Source organism: Glycine max, chromosome 2, assembly GCF_000004515.6.
Source record: "Glycine max cultivar Williams 82 chromosome 2, Glycine_max_v4.0, whole genome shotgun sequence".
NCBI lineage: Eukaryota > Viridiplantae > Streptophyta > Magnoliopsida > Fabales > Fabaceae > Glycine > Glycine max.
Window position 1 is genome coordinate 42,463,685 of NC_016089.4, and position 13,336 is coordinate 42,477,020.

Here is a 13,336-nt window from a genome sequence, read left to right on the forward strand (position 1 = left end):
AAAAAATGTGAATGATATGAATCTATGCATTAGAAGGTTAAGAATGACTAATAGATGTAATTATGATCACAAACAGATGAAACAAAAGTAACTGTTACTCGATCAAATACATAACAATTAAGGAGTGAGTCTCTAACTAAGTTGTCTATGATGACATGGGTCTTGAGTTTCCGAACACAAAATGAAATTTCATTGTCACATGTTGGAGTGTAGTTTTGGTTTGATGAATTAATACTGAAAGGTTTTGTTGTATAGAGCCTTAATTAGTAACTAGTTTTTATTTTTTATATTTGAAGGAACCTTAGTAACTAGTTAACAATGGAAAAAGAACATATTGCTGCTAAAGATTATAGGTGCATATTATATTAGTCAATTATATATAGACCTTCTTAATTATACTATATTATATTATTTATTTTATATAAATTTTATTTATTGTGTTTTACTGTTGTCTTTTTAATTAAATCAATGAAATAAAACACTTATAATAATGAACTTAATGCCATATGATATCAAAATGCATGTCTAAATTATAAAATCTTCTTGGATTAAATAGTAACACTAAATGCTGATTTGGTGCCTGGGAGCATTTTAACTAGGTGAAAGAATGTCATTCATTTTATTACAGTGATGCATATTCTCTTTGACTATATCTACCGTGAGACAAACACTTGCGCAAATACTTTGGCTCTCATGGTATTAACATAGATGGATTTTGTTGGTGGAATTCCACACCTTCTCTTATACACAATCTTTTCATAAAGGATAGGCAAGCTCTACCTATTTTTAGATTTAAGTTGAGCTCTTTGCTCTTTTTTGCCCCATGGGTTTGGTTTATGTCCCTCTATGATCTCTTATTCTTTTTTCATAAATATATTTGTGGTGTGCTCTTTGGGTTGAGGGATACCAACTTAGTTGAGATTGCTTCAATCACTTTGTTTGCCCATCTAGACTCACCTTTTTTCATAAAAAAGTCAAGTATTATTATTGAGAAAAAAGATATATGTTGACAATTTAAAATATTTTACACAATCATTCAATCACAACTTATCATATATAAATTTGTTGACTTTTAAAATAATCATCCTAAAGTAATTCCAACGGTGACTTGTGATTGGATGACAGTGTAAAATTATTTTATACTGTCAGTATATAAACATTAAACTCATTATTATTAATTAAGATAATAACAATTAATATATAAAAATTAGTATAAGTATAGTTGCATGACATTATCTCACAAGTCTAAAGATTTTGTGTAAGTCTTAGACTTACAACTAATGTAAATATGACAAATTTTAAGATAGACCACCATCACAAGTGATTTATTATGCACCATATTTTATAGTTTTTGGATTAATCTCTACTATACAATTTTACTCTAAACTCTCCCTACCAAATTATTTTTTGTTCTTCTCGTTCTCCATATTGTTCATTGGCTGGAACCAGAACTCGTCATCGTCAAAGGAGATTTTTGGCGACGGTGACCCTTTTTTCCCCTTCCTTTTGTGTCCTTTTCTCTTTCTTCTTCTCCTTTCTTCACACTACAAAGTTTGTGGCACACAAGTAAGAAAAGGTTGAATTTTCCATCACCTCCACCTTTCATTCCTTCTTCTCAAATTCCAATCAACCATCGAACAAAAAATAAAGAAAATGAAATTTTGTCAAAAAGCCTAAACATGTTCGACGATGACAACAGATAATCCACAATGCGAAAAAGAAGCCCCGACAGACTTGCCACAATGATTTTCAGCAACCAAAATAAACTTAGGTTATGCCAAAACAATGTTGTTTGTGGCTCTAAGGAAAACCTCGACAATATCTCAGCAATGTTGCCAACGACAATATTCCAAGGAACACTTCCACTCTTAACATCAACATCTCATTGTTGTCTCTATTGTGAGCTTTCTCCCTCTTGGATGGGCTCATTATCTTTATCGAATCAAGCCTCGCCATCAACGAGATGCTCATAGACTTTGGGAAGCATCATGTAGATGAACACTATGAGCCTAACCATAGGCTTCTAGGAACTATCCTTACTCGGTATTGAGAAATAAAGTAGACATTACCATTGTCAATTTTCATGTTCGTAAAAAAATTATTTTAATAAATCAGGGGTGAGATTGTTGGCTTACCTGTTTTGTTTTAATACAATTTAATAAATTGATCGCACAAATATTTTTTTAAAGGTATATTGATTTTGATACTGTTAATTTACCATATATAGGAAATTACTCTTTCTTTTACACCAAATGCATAAAAAATCATTTTGAATATGCTCCTTAGGAGTAAAAATCCTTTTTTGTCCCCATGCAACTCCTCCTCTGTCCCTCCGCATCTTTTTGTTTGGTGATGTGTTTGGTGTTGTGATAGTAGTGAGTTTGGTGTTGCGATGGTGTTGGCGTTTCTAGGTTTGGAATTGTGGTGGTGGGGTTTATGGGTTTCGTATTGTAATGGGTTGGGAGTTCTAAGTTATGGTACAAAGAACATGATGATAGATTAGGGATTTGGGTGATAAATTAAAATTATCATTGTGGCAGTGAAAAACCACCACAATATTAAAATTAATAATTTTATCATCCACTTAACAAACAACTAATAACCACTAATTATGAGTATATTTTGGGGTTAAATTATATAGGAATTTATAATTTGTCTATTCTAATTTTTCCTTTTTGAGTAAATAATTGTTAAATTAACATCACTTAAGTTTTTGTGCAGAGAATATTAAAAGTGATGAATTTATAATGCTTAGTGAGTAAAATAAAGTTTTAAAAAAAGGTTAATTTTGGAAGGCAGAAATAAACAAGGAAAGTAGAGCTAATTAAGAAAAACATGGCCAATTAAGGAAAGCAGAATAATTAAGGAAAGTAGACTAATTAAGGAAAACAGACTAATTTAGTAAAGTAAAGGTGGACTTAGTGCAAAAAATCCGCTGCACCTATAAAAGAATAAGAGAGAAGAATGAAAAAATACATAGAAATTTCAAGAGAATACAATTCCTTATAGAAGGTAAAGGCTAGAAGAAGAAGTAAGCATTGAGAGTCATTTCTTTTCTTCATTCCTTTTCTTATCTTTTTCCCCTTTACTAAATATTTTCATCTTGCAATTGTAAAGCCTCCATGACAATGAGAGGCTAAACTCCCATTGTTGGGAACTTGGTAGCCATCTACTCTTTATGTAATTTCTCTTCCTATCTATTTATGAATATTACATTTGCATTATCTTTTCTTGTGCTTAATATTATTGCTTGTGGTTTGATCACCCATTTGCATGATAAGTTTAAGGGGTAGCGTTGGGAAACATTATTTTTTAATAGAATCGGGAAAAAGTATCTAAATAAAGTCATCACTAGGGATAGGTTGATATTTGTTTAGCCTGTTATACATCTTTATTCTTAATGCAATTTACTATTTTAGCTCTGCAAAGGGATTTGAGAGAGAAAGTAGATAAATTAGGTTCTTTCATGCGGGGGACCAAAGTTAGAGTATACTAGTAGATGCAGGTGTAAATTAGAATAATTATAAATAGAGAAAATTATTAACATTATATTAAAGAGTAGCTCTGGTAGGCTATGTTCTCAACATTCTCATCTGAAAAGAGTAGCAAAGCAAATAAGGTTGGTGATGTGAAAATTTCAAAGTTGTAATTTGTAAATAATTTGGGGGAATGAATGCTCTCCTAGATCCTAAGCTTTGAATCCTAGAAAAATCATGATTTCTTTGTTAGCCCATATTACAAGCCTAATAAAGTGCTTAGTGATCCATATTGTGCATGTCTGATAGCATTGACTAAGATCATGTTCAAAGTTGAGAATTTCACTATTCAGTTTTTATAATTAAAACACTTTTATCGAGACATTTGTGGGATTGAGAGAAATAGTAGCCTTGTGAGGACTGAAGTTGGTGATTATCATCCTTGCTAACCATTTCATTTGAAGTGCATCTTGTTCTGCTCTTTTCATGAACTTACGACAACTGTGAACTTGAGAATAAACCAATGAAGTTTTTTGGAATGTATGCAATTATCTCATGAATTGTGATTGATAAACTCTGAATTTTTTTCTTTTTTCTTGAGGACAAGCAAAGCTTTAAATTTGGGGGAATTTGATAACTGTTAATTATAAGTATATTTTGGGGTTAAATTATATAGAAATTTATAATTTTTCTCTCTTAATTTTTTCTTTTTTAGCAAATAATTGTTAAATTAACATAATTTAAGTTTTTGTGCAGAGAATATTAAAAGTGATGAATTTATGATGCTTAATGAGTAAAATAAAGGTAAAAAAAACAGGTTAATTCAAGAAGACATGAATAATTAAGAAAAACGAGCTAATTAAGGAAAACAAAATTAATTAAAGAAATCGGGGCTAATTAAAGAAAACATGATCAATTAAGAAAAATAGACTAATTCAAGAAAGTAAAGACAAACTTAGTGCAATAATCCTGTTAATCTACACCTATAAAAGAATAATAGAGAAGAAGAAAAAGACACCGAAATTTCAAGAGAATACAATTTTTTATAGAAGACAAAGGCTAGAAGAATGAGAAACAAACATTGAGAGTCATTCCTTTCCTCCATTCCCTTTCTTATCTTCTTCCCCTTTACTAAATATTTTCCTCTTGCAATTGTAAAACCTCCATGACAATGAGAGACTAAATTCCCTTTGTTGGGAACTTGGCGGTCAACTACTCTTGAAGTAATTTCCCTTCCTATCTATTTATGAATATTACATTTGTATTATCTTTTCATGTGCTTAATATTATTGCTTGTGACTTGATCACCCATTTGCATTGTAAATTTTAGGGATAATGTTGGGAAATATTATTTTCTAATAGAACAGGGAAAGAGCATATAAATAAAGTCATCACTAGGGATAAGTTCATATTTGTTTAGCCTGTTATACATCTATATTCTTAATGCAATTTACTATTTTAGCTCTCCAAAGAGATTTGAGTGAGAAAATAGATAAATTAAGTTCTTCCATGCAGGGGATCAAAGTTAGAGTATACTAGTAGATGTAGGTGTAAATTGGAATAATTATAAATAGAGAAAAATCATTAACATTACATCAAATAGTAACTCTGGTAGGCTAAGTTTCCAACATTCTCATCTTTTGAATTTTCTTCTACAATAATATTGGATTTTCTCATCTTTTTTGTCCTTAATTAATTTATGTTTAATTCTTTTTCTTGTTTGATTTAATTTTCAATAATTTAATTTACTATTTTCTACTATCTTTTTCAAATCTTTTTCTTAATTAAATATTCATCTACCTAAGTACAAATAAAGTCAGTATGGATACGATACTCGGACTTCTATTTTAACTTTACTACTTAGAACACATTGGTGCACTTACCAATCCATCCATCAATAACAACTTAGCAGATATTAAATTTTATTTAACGACAATTGACCAAAAATGATTAAAATGAATCAATTCGTAAACATAAACAACTAAAATGAAAAAAAATGTGAAAAACATAAAGGACAAAAAAATAGGCATTGTCATTGCCTATTTTGATGTTTGTTAAAAAAAACCTTATTTTAAGATGAGAATATTGACTTGCCTGTTTTTTTTAATACAATTTATAATAAATTGATCATGCTGTTGTTTTTTTAAGGTATATCGATATTGCTTGTCGATTTACCATATATAGGAAATTACTTTTTCATTTACACCAAATGCATATAAATATTAGTCTTTGGATATCCATCCTAGGAGTAGAAAAACCTTTGTTTCCCTGTGTGGTGAAAAATCCTAGAGGTTTCTCAAACATAGCCTTGCAGGCGTGGAGTAGTCTTTGATAATGTAGGTACCTATAGGGTCTTACTTTCGATGGGTTTATTCCCTCTACCAAAGAAGAAATGATTGTGGTCCTTATTTGGTGACAACCTTAGGTATCTCAAGCATAGCCATATAGGTGCAAATTAAGTAGTAATGCAAACTTCGTTAGATATTGGTTAGAAAGTCTAAGGATAAGTTTTGTGAAATTTTAATATGTTGAAATTATAAGATTTATATTTATGGAAAGCATGAGTTGTTTATATCCTTTCTCTTTTTGTACAAAGAGAAGCTTAAAGAAGGCCTCACGACAGAGGAAGGGGAGAAAGAATAAGGTAGTGATAAAGGGACAATGCATTACTAGATATCAAAATTGCACACTCATAATTTATGTCTCTCATAACTTAACCAACTAAACTAACTCAAAGGGAATAAAAAATTATTTGAATATAACCTTTTAAGTTTTAAATAACAATTAACAACTACTCTAATATTTATCCTTGTAAAAAAAACAACAACAACTAACATTTATCAATAAAAAAAAACCATTTTAAAATAGTGAAATTAATTTTGGATATAAGATTTCAACTTAACACTACCCCAAAATTAAAAGTGTCACATTAATTTAGTTCTAAAAATTCAACTTTAATATGATCCGACTTGATGTAATCCAAAAATTGCTTGACTCATGCAAGTTAAGCTTACCAGGAGATGGGCTAATCCGTTATCCCAATTTATTTTTACTATTTTATATTTTTTTGTTGCAATCTTTTATACTTTATTTATATAGTTCCCACTTGAATAATAACACAGAATCAATTTTGAATCACATTTTATGGCAACAAATTGAATTTTTACAGTAGAATACGAGTTGGTTGTCAAATTGAGGTGGACAAAATCAATTCTCTATATTGGGTAGAATTGATTCTACGAGAAGTGATTTTTTTTTAAATTTTTTCATTAGATATAGAACGAATTTTAGGTAAGACTTGCAAGTTATATCTTATGTACACTTTACCACCCAAACGAAAATTTTCATCTTAACTCACCCAAACAAATCAATTTTCTTAAAATTAATTCTACCAAAATCACTGCTAATAAAATACTAGATATTTATGCAAAACTAGACCTTTATGTCAAAAAAGTAACAAAAGAAAACAAAATTAAGGATCAAATAAATGTTTAATTTATAAATATATTAAATATCAAATACCAAATAATAATAATAATATTTTTTTTTCTTTCAAACAAAATAATAATAATTTTTTTATATGTGGGAGTCGACTCATTATGGAAGGGTTTAAAATAACAATTCACTACATTGATCAACAAAAACCAACCGAGTTAGTTGATAAATATTAATAATAATTTGTTAATATAAGAGTATGATAATATTAAAAATTGGTAGCAAATATGAGAGAGAGAGTTTATGTACTCATATTCATATTGTAAAATGATTTTATAAGTTCATAACATATTTTTTATATATGTATATATGACAAGAGATCAAGTTACTTTTCATTCTCATCATTTATTTTCTTGAAGTCTAATGATTCTAATAAATAATTAATTTTAACCATTAGATTCCAAAAACAAAAAAAAATAATGAGATAAGAAATAACTTTAAAAGAATTAATATTCAAATAACTTGATTCCTTCTCTCTATCTATTAATTAAGCACGGATATGGGACACGACAGGACACCAAGACACAACTAAAATCTAAAACATAAGACTCGAGAATGTGGTATATATATGATAAACATGACAAAAATGTAAATTGATAATTAAGATTTATATTAAGACGAACAAAGGGTGTACCAGAAATATCCCAAAGAAGAGGGAAGCTAGTAAACTAGAAAAGAAAAACAAGACGAAGTAACAAATAGAGGGACCACGAACATGAAGTCAACCAAGCGAGATGATCAGATGCCAACGAGGCAATGACAATTGGAAAATAACCAATGACACGTACTCGAGAAAGTGAACCGATGATGTTGTGCAAAAAGGGCAAACTACACATGTGAATAGAAGAGAAGAAAGTATAACATTATTTGAAATAAGTTATTAAAATAGGCAAATTTTAGGGGTGGGGGGGGGGGTCTAGTTCGATTAATTGAATAGGGTGTGCATGCGTTGTAAATCCCTTGATATCATGCTCAATTCCTACTAATAAAAAAAATTAATTTTTAAAAGAAATTTTATAATCTAATCTTTTAGGTTGATTTTTAGGAAAATTGATAAAAAAAAAAAATTAGACAAGTGTTTGTTGCATGTTCATAGTGCTATAAGCACTTATCATGTTCATGAATTACCCGATGTGGGGGGCTGGCGGCATCCATCGGATAGAAGCATAATATGGCTTTGATACCATATTAAATTTATAGTGCAACCAAGGCATCCGAAAGATCCTCTTAAAAACCGGTTCATAAGGGGGTGGTCTACCCAGCTATATAAATACTTATCATGTTCATGAATTACCCGATGTGGGACTATTCTTAACAATAATAATTATTGTTTAGCAGAGTGCGTGCGTTAATTGGGATTAATGCTGGAAATGCAGATATTATTTATACAAGTTGAAAAATTGAAGATAAGGTGACATGAGGGGTGGTTTCAATTCAAGCACTACTACATAAATAGCGGAAAAGAAGGAGAAGAGGACAAAACTTGACCTTAGGTATTCCCCTCCAAACTTCAAATAAGATGGGACCTGTACCACATTGTGTTGGAGAAAATGTGCACATGAAGAAAAGGAATTAAAATAAATAAACCAAAGTACTTTTTTGTTATTCATAATAATAGTTATCTAAAGTGGTGTTTGGTGATAATTTGGGGCAAAAGAGAAATCAAATATATGAATCAATTGACATGGGTTTATTTCAATATAATCAGATATTTTAAATTTGAATATTAAATATATAATTACGTTAAATATTTTGATAGAGAATTGTGTTGTCTACAATGATCATTTGGAACTGGAGCATGATTATCTTTTGTGAAAAATACAATTTGTAAAAAAGAAAAGAAAAAAAAAAGAGGGTAACCTAAGGTGGAGGGCAAGTGGTGATGCAAAGGGCACTGTTCCAATTTTGTTGTCATCTGAGAAATAGACAGGGGCAATAATAGATGGATTTGTATGCACAGTTTGAAGCAGGCCCCCCCAATACCCTTCTTCTGTATATATTCTCTATTGCCAATTATTGTTATCATTCTTTTACTACTGCCTCTCTGTGCAGATGCTTTGTGCATGCATTTCATCTATGAATGTTTTTGTATTCAACCGCATTCTTTCTTTGCTTATCTACAAATCGTACAGACACTATTGTGTCCTTGAAAAAAGAGAAACATATCTTCTCTACCCATTTTCATTGCCAATGTCATAACATCGTCCACTAATGGTCATTCTATTCAATGTGCATTGTGCCATGAAAAACATTAGTTAGAGGAGGAATGCTCTCTTTTCAACCTATTTATTACTTGGTAGCATATTATGTTGGTCCTAGTAAGGTTCACTCTTTATTAGTGGAGTCTTTTTCTAGATTTCTTCCACTAACAGTGTGGTACAAGGATGTTAAAATGTGTTTGCTAAATGCTTCTTATTCTTATCAATAAAACACGATACAATTTGCAGATAATAAGGTTCTTTAGGCACATTAACTAAGATACGATTCATGACTGTTATAAAAAAGACTTATGCTTTTGCTTAACTAGGTATTGTTCGACTGGAAGTTATGAACTAATTTTTTAAACACTAAGATCCATTTAAAGATATTTTTTTTTCTCTCTTAACATATATTTTTTATATATATGGATCTATGTTCGACTTCTTAACTTAAGAAAAAATTATCTGACCATCATTCCACACCATATTGTCTAAAAAAGACTTGTATTAAAATGATTTTTTTTATCCTTAAAATATTTCAAAACTTAAATTTTAATTTTTATAAAAATTTAATACGTATTAAATTTTATAAGAAATAAAACCAAATTTCAATATATTTTGAGATACCGAAAACATATTTTATCAAAAAGACTTTGTTAGGCAAAGTGAAACCCTCCATCATGTTATCTTGCCTCCCTAAAGGGATTAATTTTAACTATTGATAGAAGATATTGTTGCAGCACATCAAAACAAATGCCCTTTTTAATTAGAACCACAGAAAGTTAGCATTTTAATAAATATAACGTTTTCACACGCATTACAGAACTCCAAGAGACTAGGATACAAGTTTTTTGCTGTATAGCTCGAATATTACATCATTTCATTTGCTTTATTGTTGTAAAATAGGATAAAAGAATAAGAATAAGAACTGGATGCTCAGAGAATTTACTTACATTGGGTTGTTAGGCCTAGTGTTAATAATAGTATCAGAGGTTATTTTTCCGTTTTTAGTTCGTTTGGCTTTTTATGGAATGGGATCAGTACCAAAGTCAGGTAGAAATCCCTTTTGCCCTCTATCCAACTACTTTCCATGAATGTCTTTATGAGGAAGTAATTAGAAGAAGAAGAAGAAAAAAACATTCTTTTTTTTCTCAATTGCAATTATTACTAATACAACCTGAAGAAACAAAAGAAAAGAAAAAGATGGGTATTAATAATACAACATGAAGAAACAAGACAAAAAAAGGAGGGGCAATTTTATGCTACAGTACAATCCAATAAATGAAGGTAAAATAAATGAGTAGGGTGCCAAAAAAAAAAAAAAAAAACAAAAGCACTCTGGTTAACTTAACTAAACTTGAGTATGTTTGGTAGTTGGAATGATCAGTGGATCTGTTTCAACTGAAGATATCTTGGTAAGCTCATCACCACCACCACCACTAGTAATAACTATCTCTTCGAGACAAACATGTGCATTCTTGTTCATGTTAGCTTCTTTTTTGGTGAGTGTAGGTAACAATTTGTAGTTACAATTAGGAGAAGTAGAACAAGAAGTCGTAGCAATAGTCGCAGTCATAGCAGTAGTTGTTGTTGTTGAAGATTTTGTGAGTTCCTTGGCTCTTTCCACTTGCACATTCCAATCTGTTGTACAAAGAACATAGAACATGAGGCCGGCACATGAGGCTTGGGCTGCAAGCAACCCAAGCCAGAGCCCTGGAAACCCCATTTTGGCCACAAAGCTCAAAAGGATAGCCACTGGCATACCCACCAAATAAAATGAGCCCAAATTGATGTTGGCACCAATGGTTGGTCTTGCACTTCCCCTCAGGACTCCACAGCCTGTGGTCTGAGGGCAGTTCCCAAGCTCACAAAGGCCAGCAATTGGCAGCACCAGTGATGTAAGTTCCAAAATTTCATGGTCATTGGTGAAGAATCTCCCCCATTGGTGCCTCATCAAGGTGGTGAATAGCATTGCTGCAAGGCCTAAAGCCAGAGCACAAAAGAGTGAAACTATCATTGACACTCTTGCCTTTCTAGGATTCTTTGCACCTAACTCATTCCCTACCCTTGTTGAAACACCAAGGCTGAGTGATGATGGGAACACATAGACCAAAGATGTTGTTTGGATTAGGATCCCCATTGAAGCAATGGTTGCTTTTGGATTCACCAAAAGGCCACACAGCATTATCATGAACTCATACCACCACCACTCAAGGCAAACTGAGACACAAGTTGGAATTGCAAGTGATAGCAATGAGGACCACCCTTTGATGCAGTCCACACTAGGGGAAACCCATGAGGCCTTGTATGCACCAGAAAAGTACACAAAGGAGGAAATAAAGAGAATAAGGTTGAGGTTAGTTAGCACCATTGCTGTTGCCACCCCAGCAATTCCCATCTTGAGGTGAACCACAAGGAGGAAATTCAGAGGCACATGGAGAAGAACTGAGATGGCTGAGCAATATGTGAGTGGCAATGTGATGCTTTGAGTCCTGAGGTAGATTCTTAGAGGGTGGAGGAGTGAGAGCAAGAAGAGGTCAGGGATTGAGAAAGTGATGAAGGTTTGTGCCACTGATGCTATTTCTTGGTCTTGGCCTGACCACAAGAGGATTCTCTTCATGTTGAGCCACATGAATGAGATGGGGATGGAGGTTGAGAGTAGAAGGAGAACGGTTCTCTGAAGTGTCAAGCCAAGAATCTTCCATTGCTTTGCTCCATATGCTTGTCCACAGATTGGTTCCATTCCCATGGCTAATCCAGAAATCACAGAGTAGCCAGTGATGTTGGCAAAACCAATGGAGAGAGACCCTCCTGCTAGTTCCATCTCACCAAGGTAGCCAAGGAAAATCATAGAGATCATAGCTCTTGAATATAGGATTAATCCTGTGATGGCTGTTGGGCATGATATCCTCCCAATTGCCTTGATTTCTTCCATGGCCTGAATCAATGCAGAAAAAAAAAAGATATTGAATAATGATTAGTAGTTAATATTAATTAATGGTAAGTCTCACCATAAAGACTAACATTGTTATTTGTTTTTCATGTCACTATAGAGGGGTAGTATTAGTAACCTGTTACTTTATTTCATTAATTTACTTTTTACATGAAAATATATATAAAAAATATATGTATATATGGTACTACCACTTGCTTTTTTCTTATTCTGTTTCATTACCTCATTAAGAGTAGGCCATCTGTGCAATTCATCTTGAACTTGATCATCAGATTCAGCGGAAGGGTACACAACTTTGGGGTGGGATTTTGTGGGACTGAGAAATGGGGATACGGAAGATGGCTTTGGATTACACATGATCCACTAGCTATGAACTCTTATGATGTAGATAATATAAAAAGAAGAGTTAAAGCAGATTGTGTATGTTTATGTAACAAAGGTAGGAAAAATATAAATGATCCCCTGCTACTCTTCTTCTCTTGCTTCTGGGATGAAGGGGAGGGGGTTTTTAAAGACTATTAGGGGCCCTTTTGAAGCGTGTCTTAAATTCACACAATAGTAACAATAATAATATATATATATATATATATATATATATATATATATATATATATATATATATATATATATATATATATATATATATATATATATATATATATATATCATGTCTTTAAATGAATTTTAGTATTTTGATGAATTAATTTTTGACTCATGACAGAGGAATATTAGATACACAAAAAAAATTTCAGTGATCTTAAATTTAAATTTTGGATAAACAGTTAAGTTAAATATTTTATAAGGAAAATTTTGTTATTTATAACATTTTTATTAAGATTATCAATAAAGAATATATGTAGTGTCTCTAAAAAAAATATCATACAGATAAGAGAGGTCAATAATTTTTTTAAAAAGAAAAGTTAAAAGGAATGTCAAAGAAAGATCAAACTTGAAGGAAAGAAAATGCTTGTGGAGGTGCCACGGTAACCGACCTTGTTCACTTTCTAATTTCTATCCCTATGTAAGTGTACATGATGATATAAAAAAACTTGTTTACTAAAAAGTGAAAAACAATTGGAAGTATATGGCATCTGAAGATTTATAGGCTGATAAGTATTTCTTTGCCTTTGAGTCTGGAAACTGGAAAGGAAATGAGTCCATAGCTATCTATAGGACGGTGAAACTCAAGAAGAAGAAAAAAAAAATGAAATGCC

General features: G+C 31.5%; 1 protein-coding gene across 1 annotated transcript; it reads right to left on the bottom strand.

Moving 5' to 3' along the window:
* Window positions 1–10,313: 10,313 nt before the first annotated feature.
* Window positions 10,314–12,586, bottom strand: LOC100783792 (protein DETOXIFICATION 48-like). Its single transcript, NM_001394680.1, has 2 exons — window positions 12,345–12,586; window positions 10,314–12,107 (listed from the first exon to the last, which is right to left on the bottom strand). The coding sequence occupies exons 1-2, from the start codon at window positions 12,477–12,479 to the stop codon at window positions 10,521–10,523; spliced, it is 1,722 nt and encodes a 573-aa protein (NP_001381609.1). The 5' UTR covers window positions 12,480–12,586; the 3' UTR covers window positions 10,314–10,520.
* Window positions 12,587–13,336: the final 750 nt, after the last annotated feature.

Excerpts from the sequence above, each read along its gene's own strand:
- LOC100783792 (NM_001394680.1), bottom strand. The coding sequence starts at position 12,479 with ATGTGTAATCCAAAGCCATCTTCCGTATCCCCATTTCTCAGTCCCACA. Across the intron at positions 12,108-12,344 it reads GATGGCCTACTCTTAATGAG|GCCATGGAAGAAATCAAGGC; the intron begins GTAATGAAACAG and ends GCATTGATTCAG.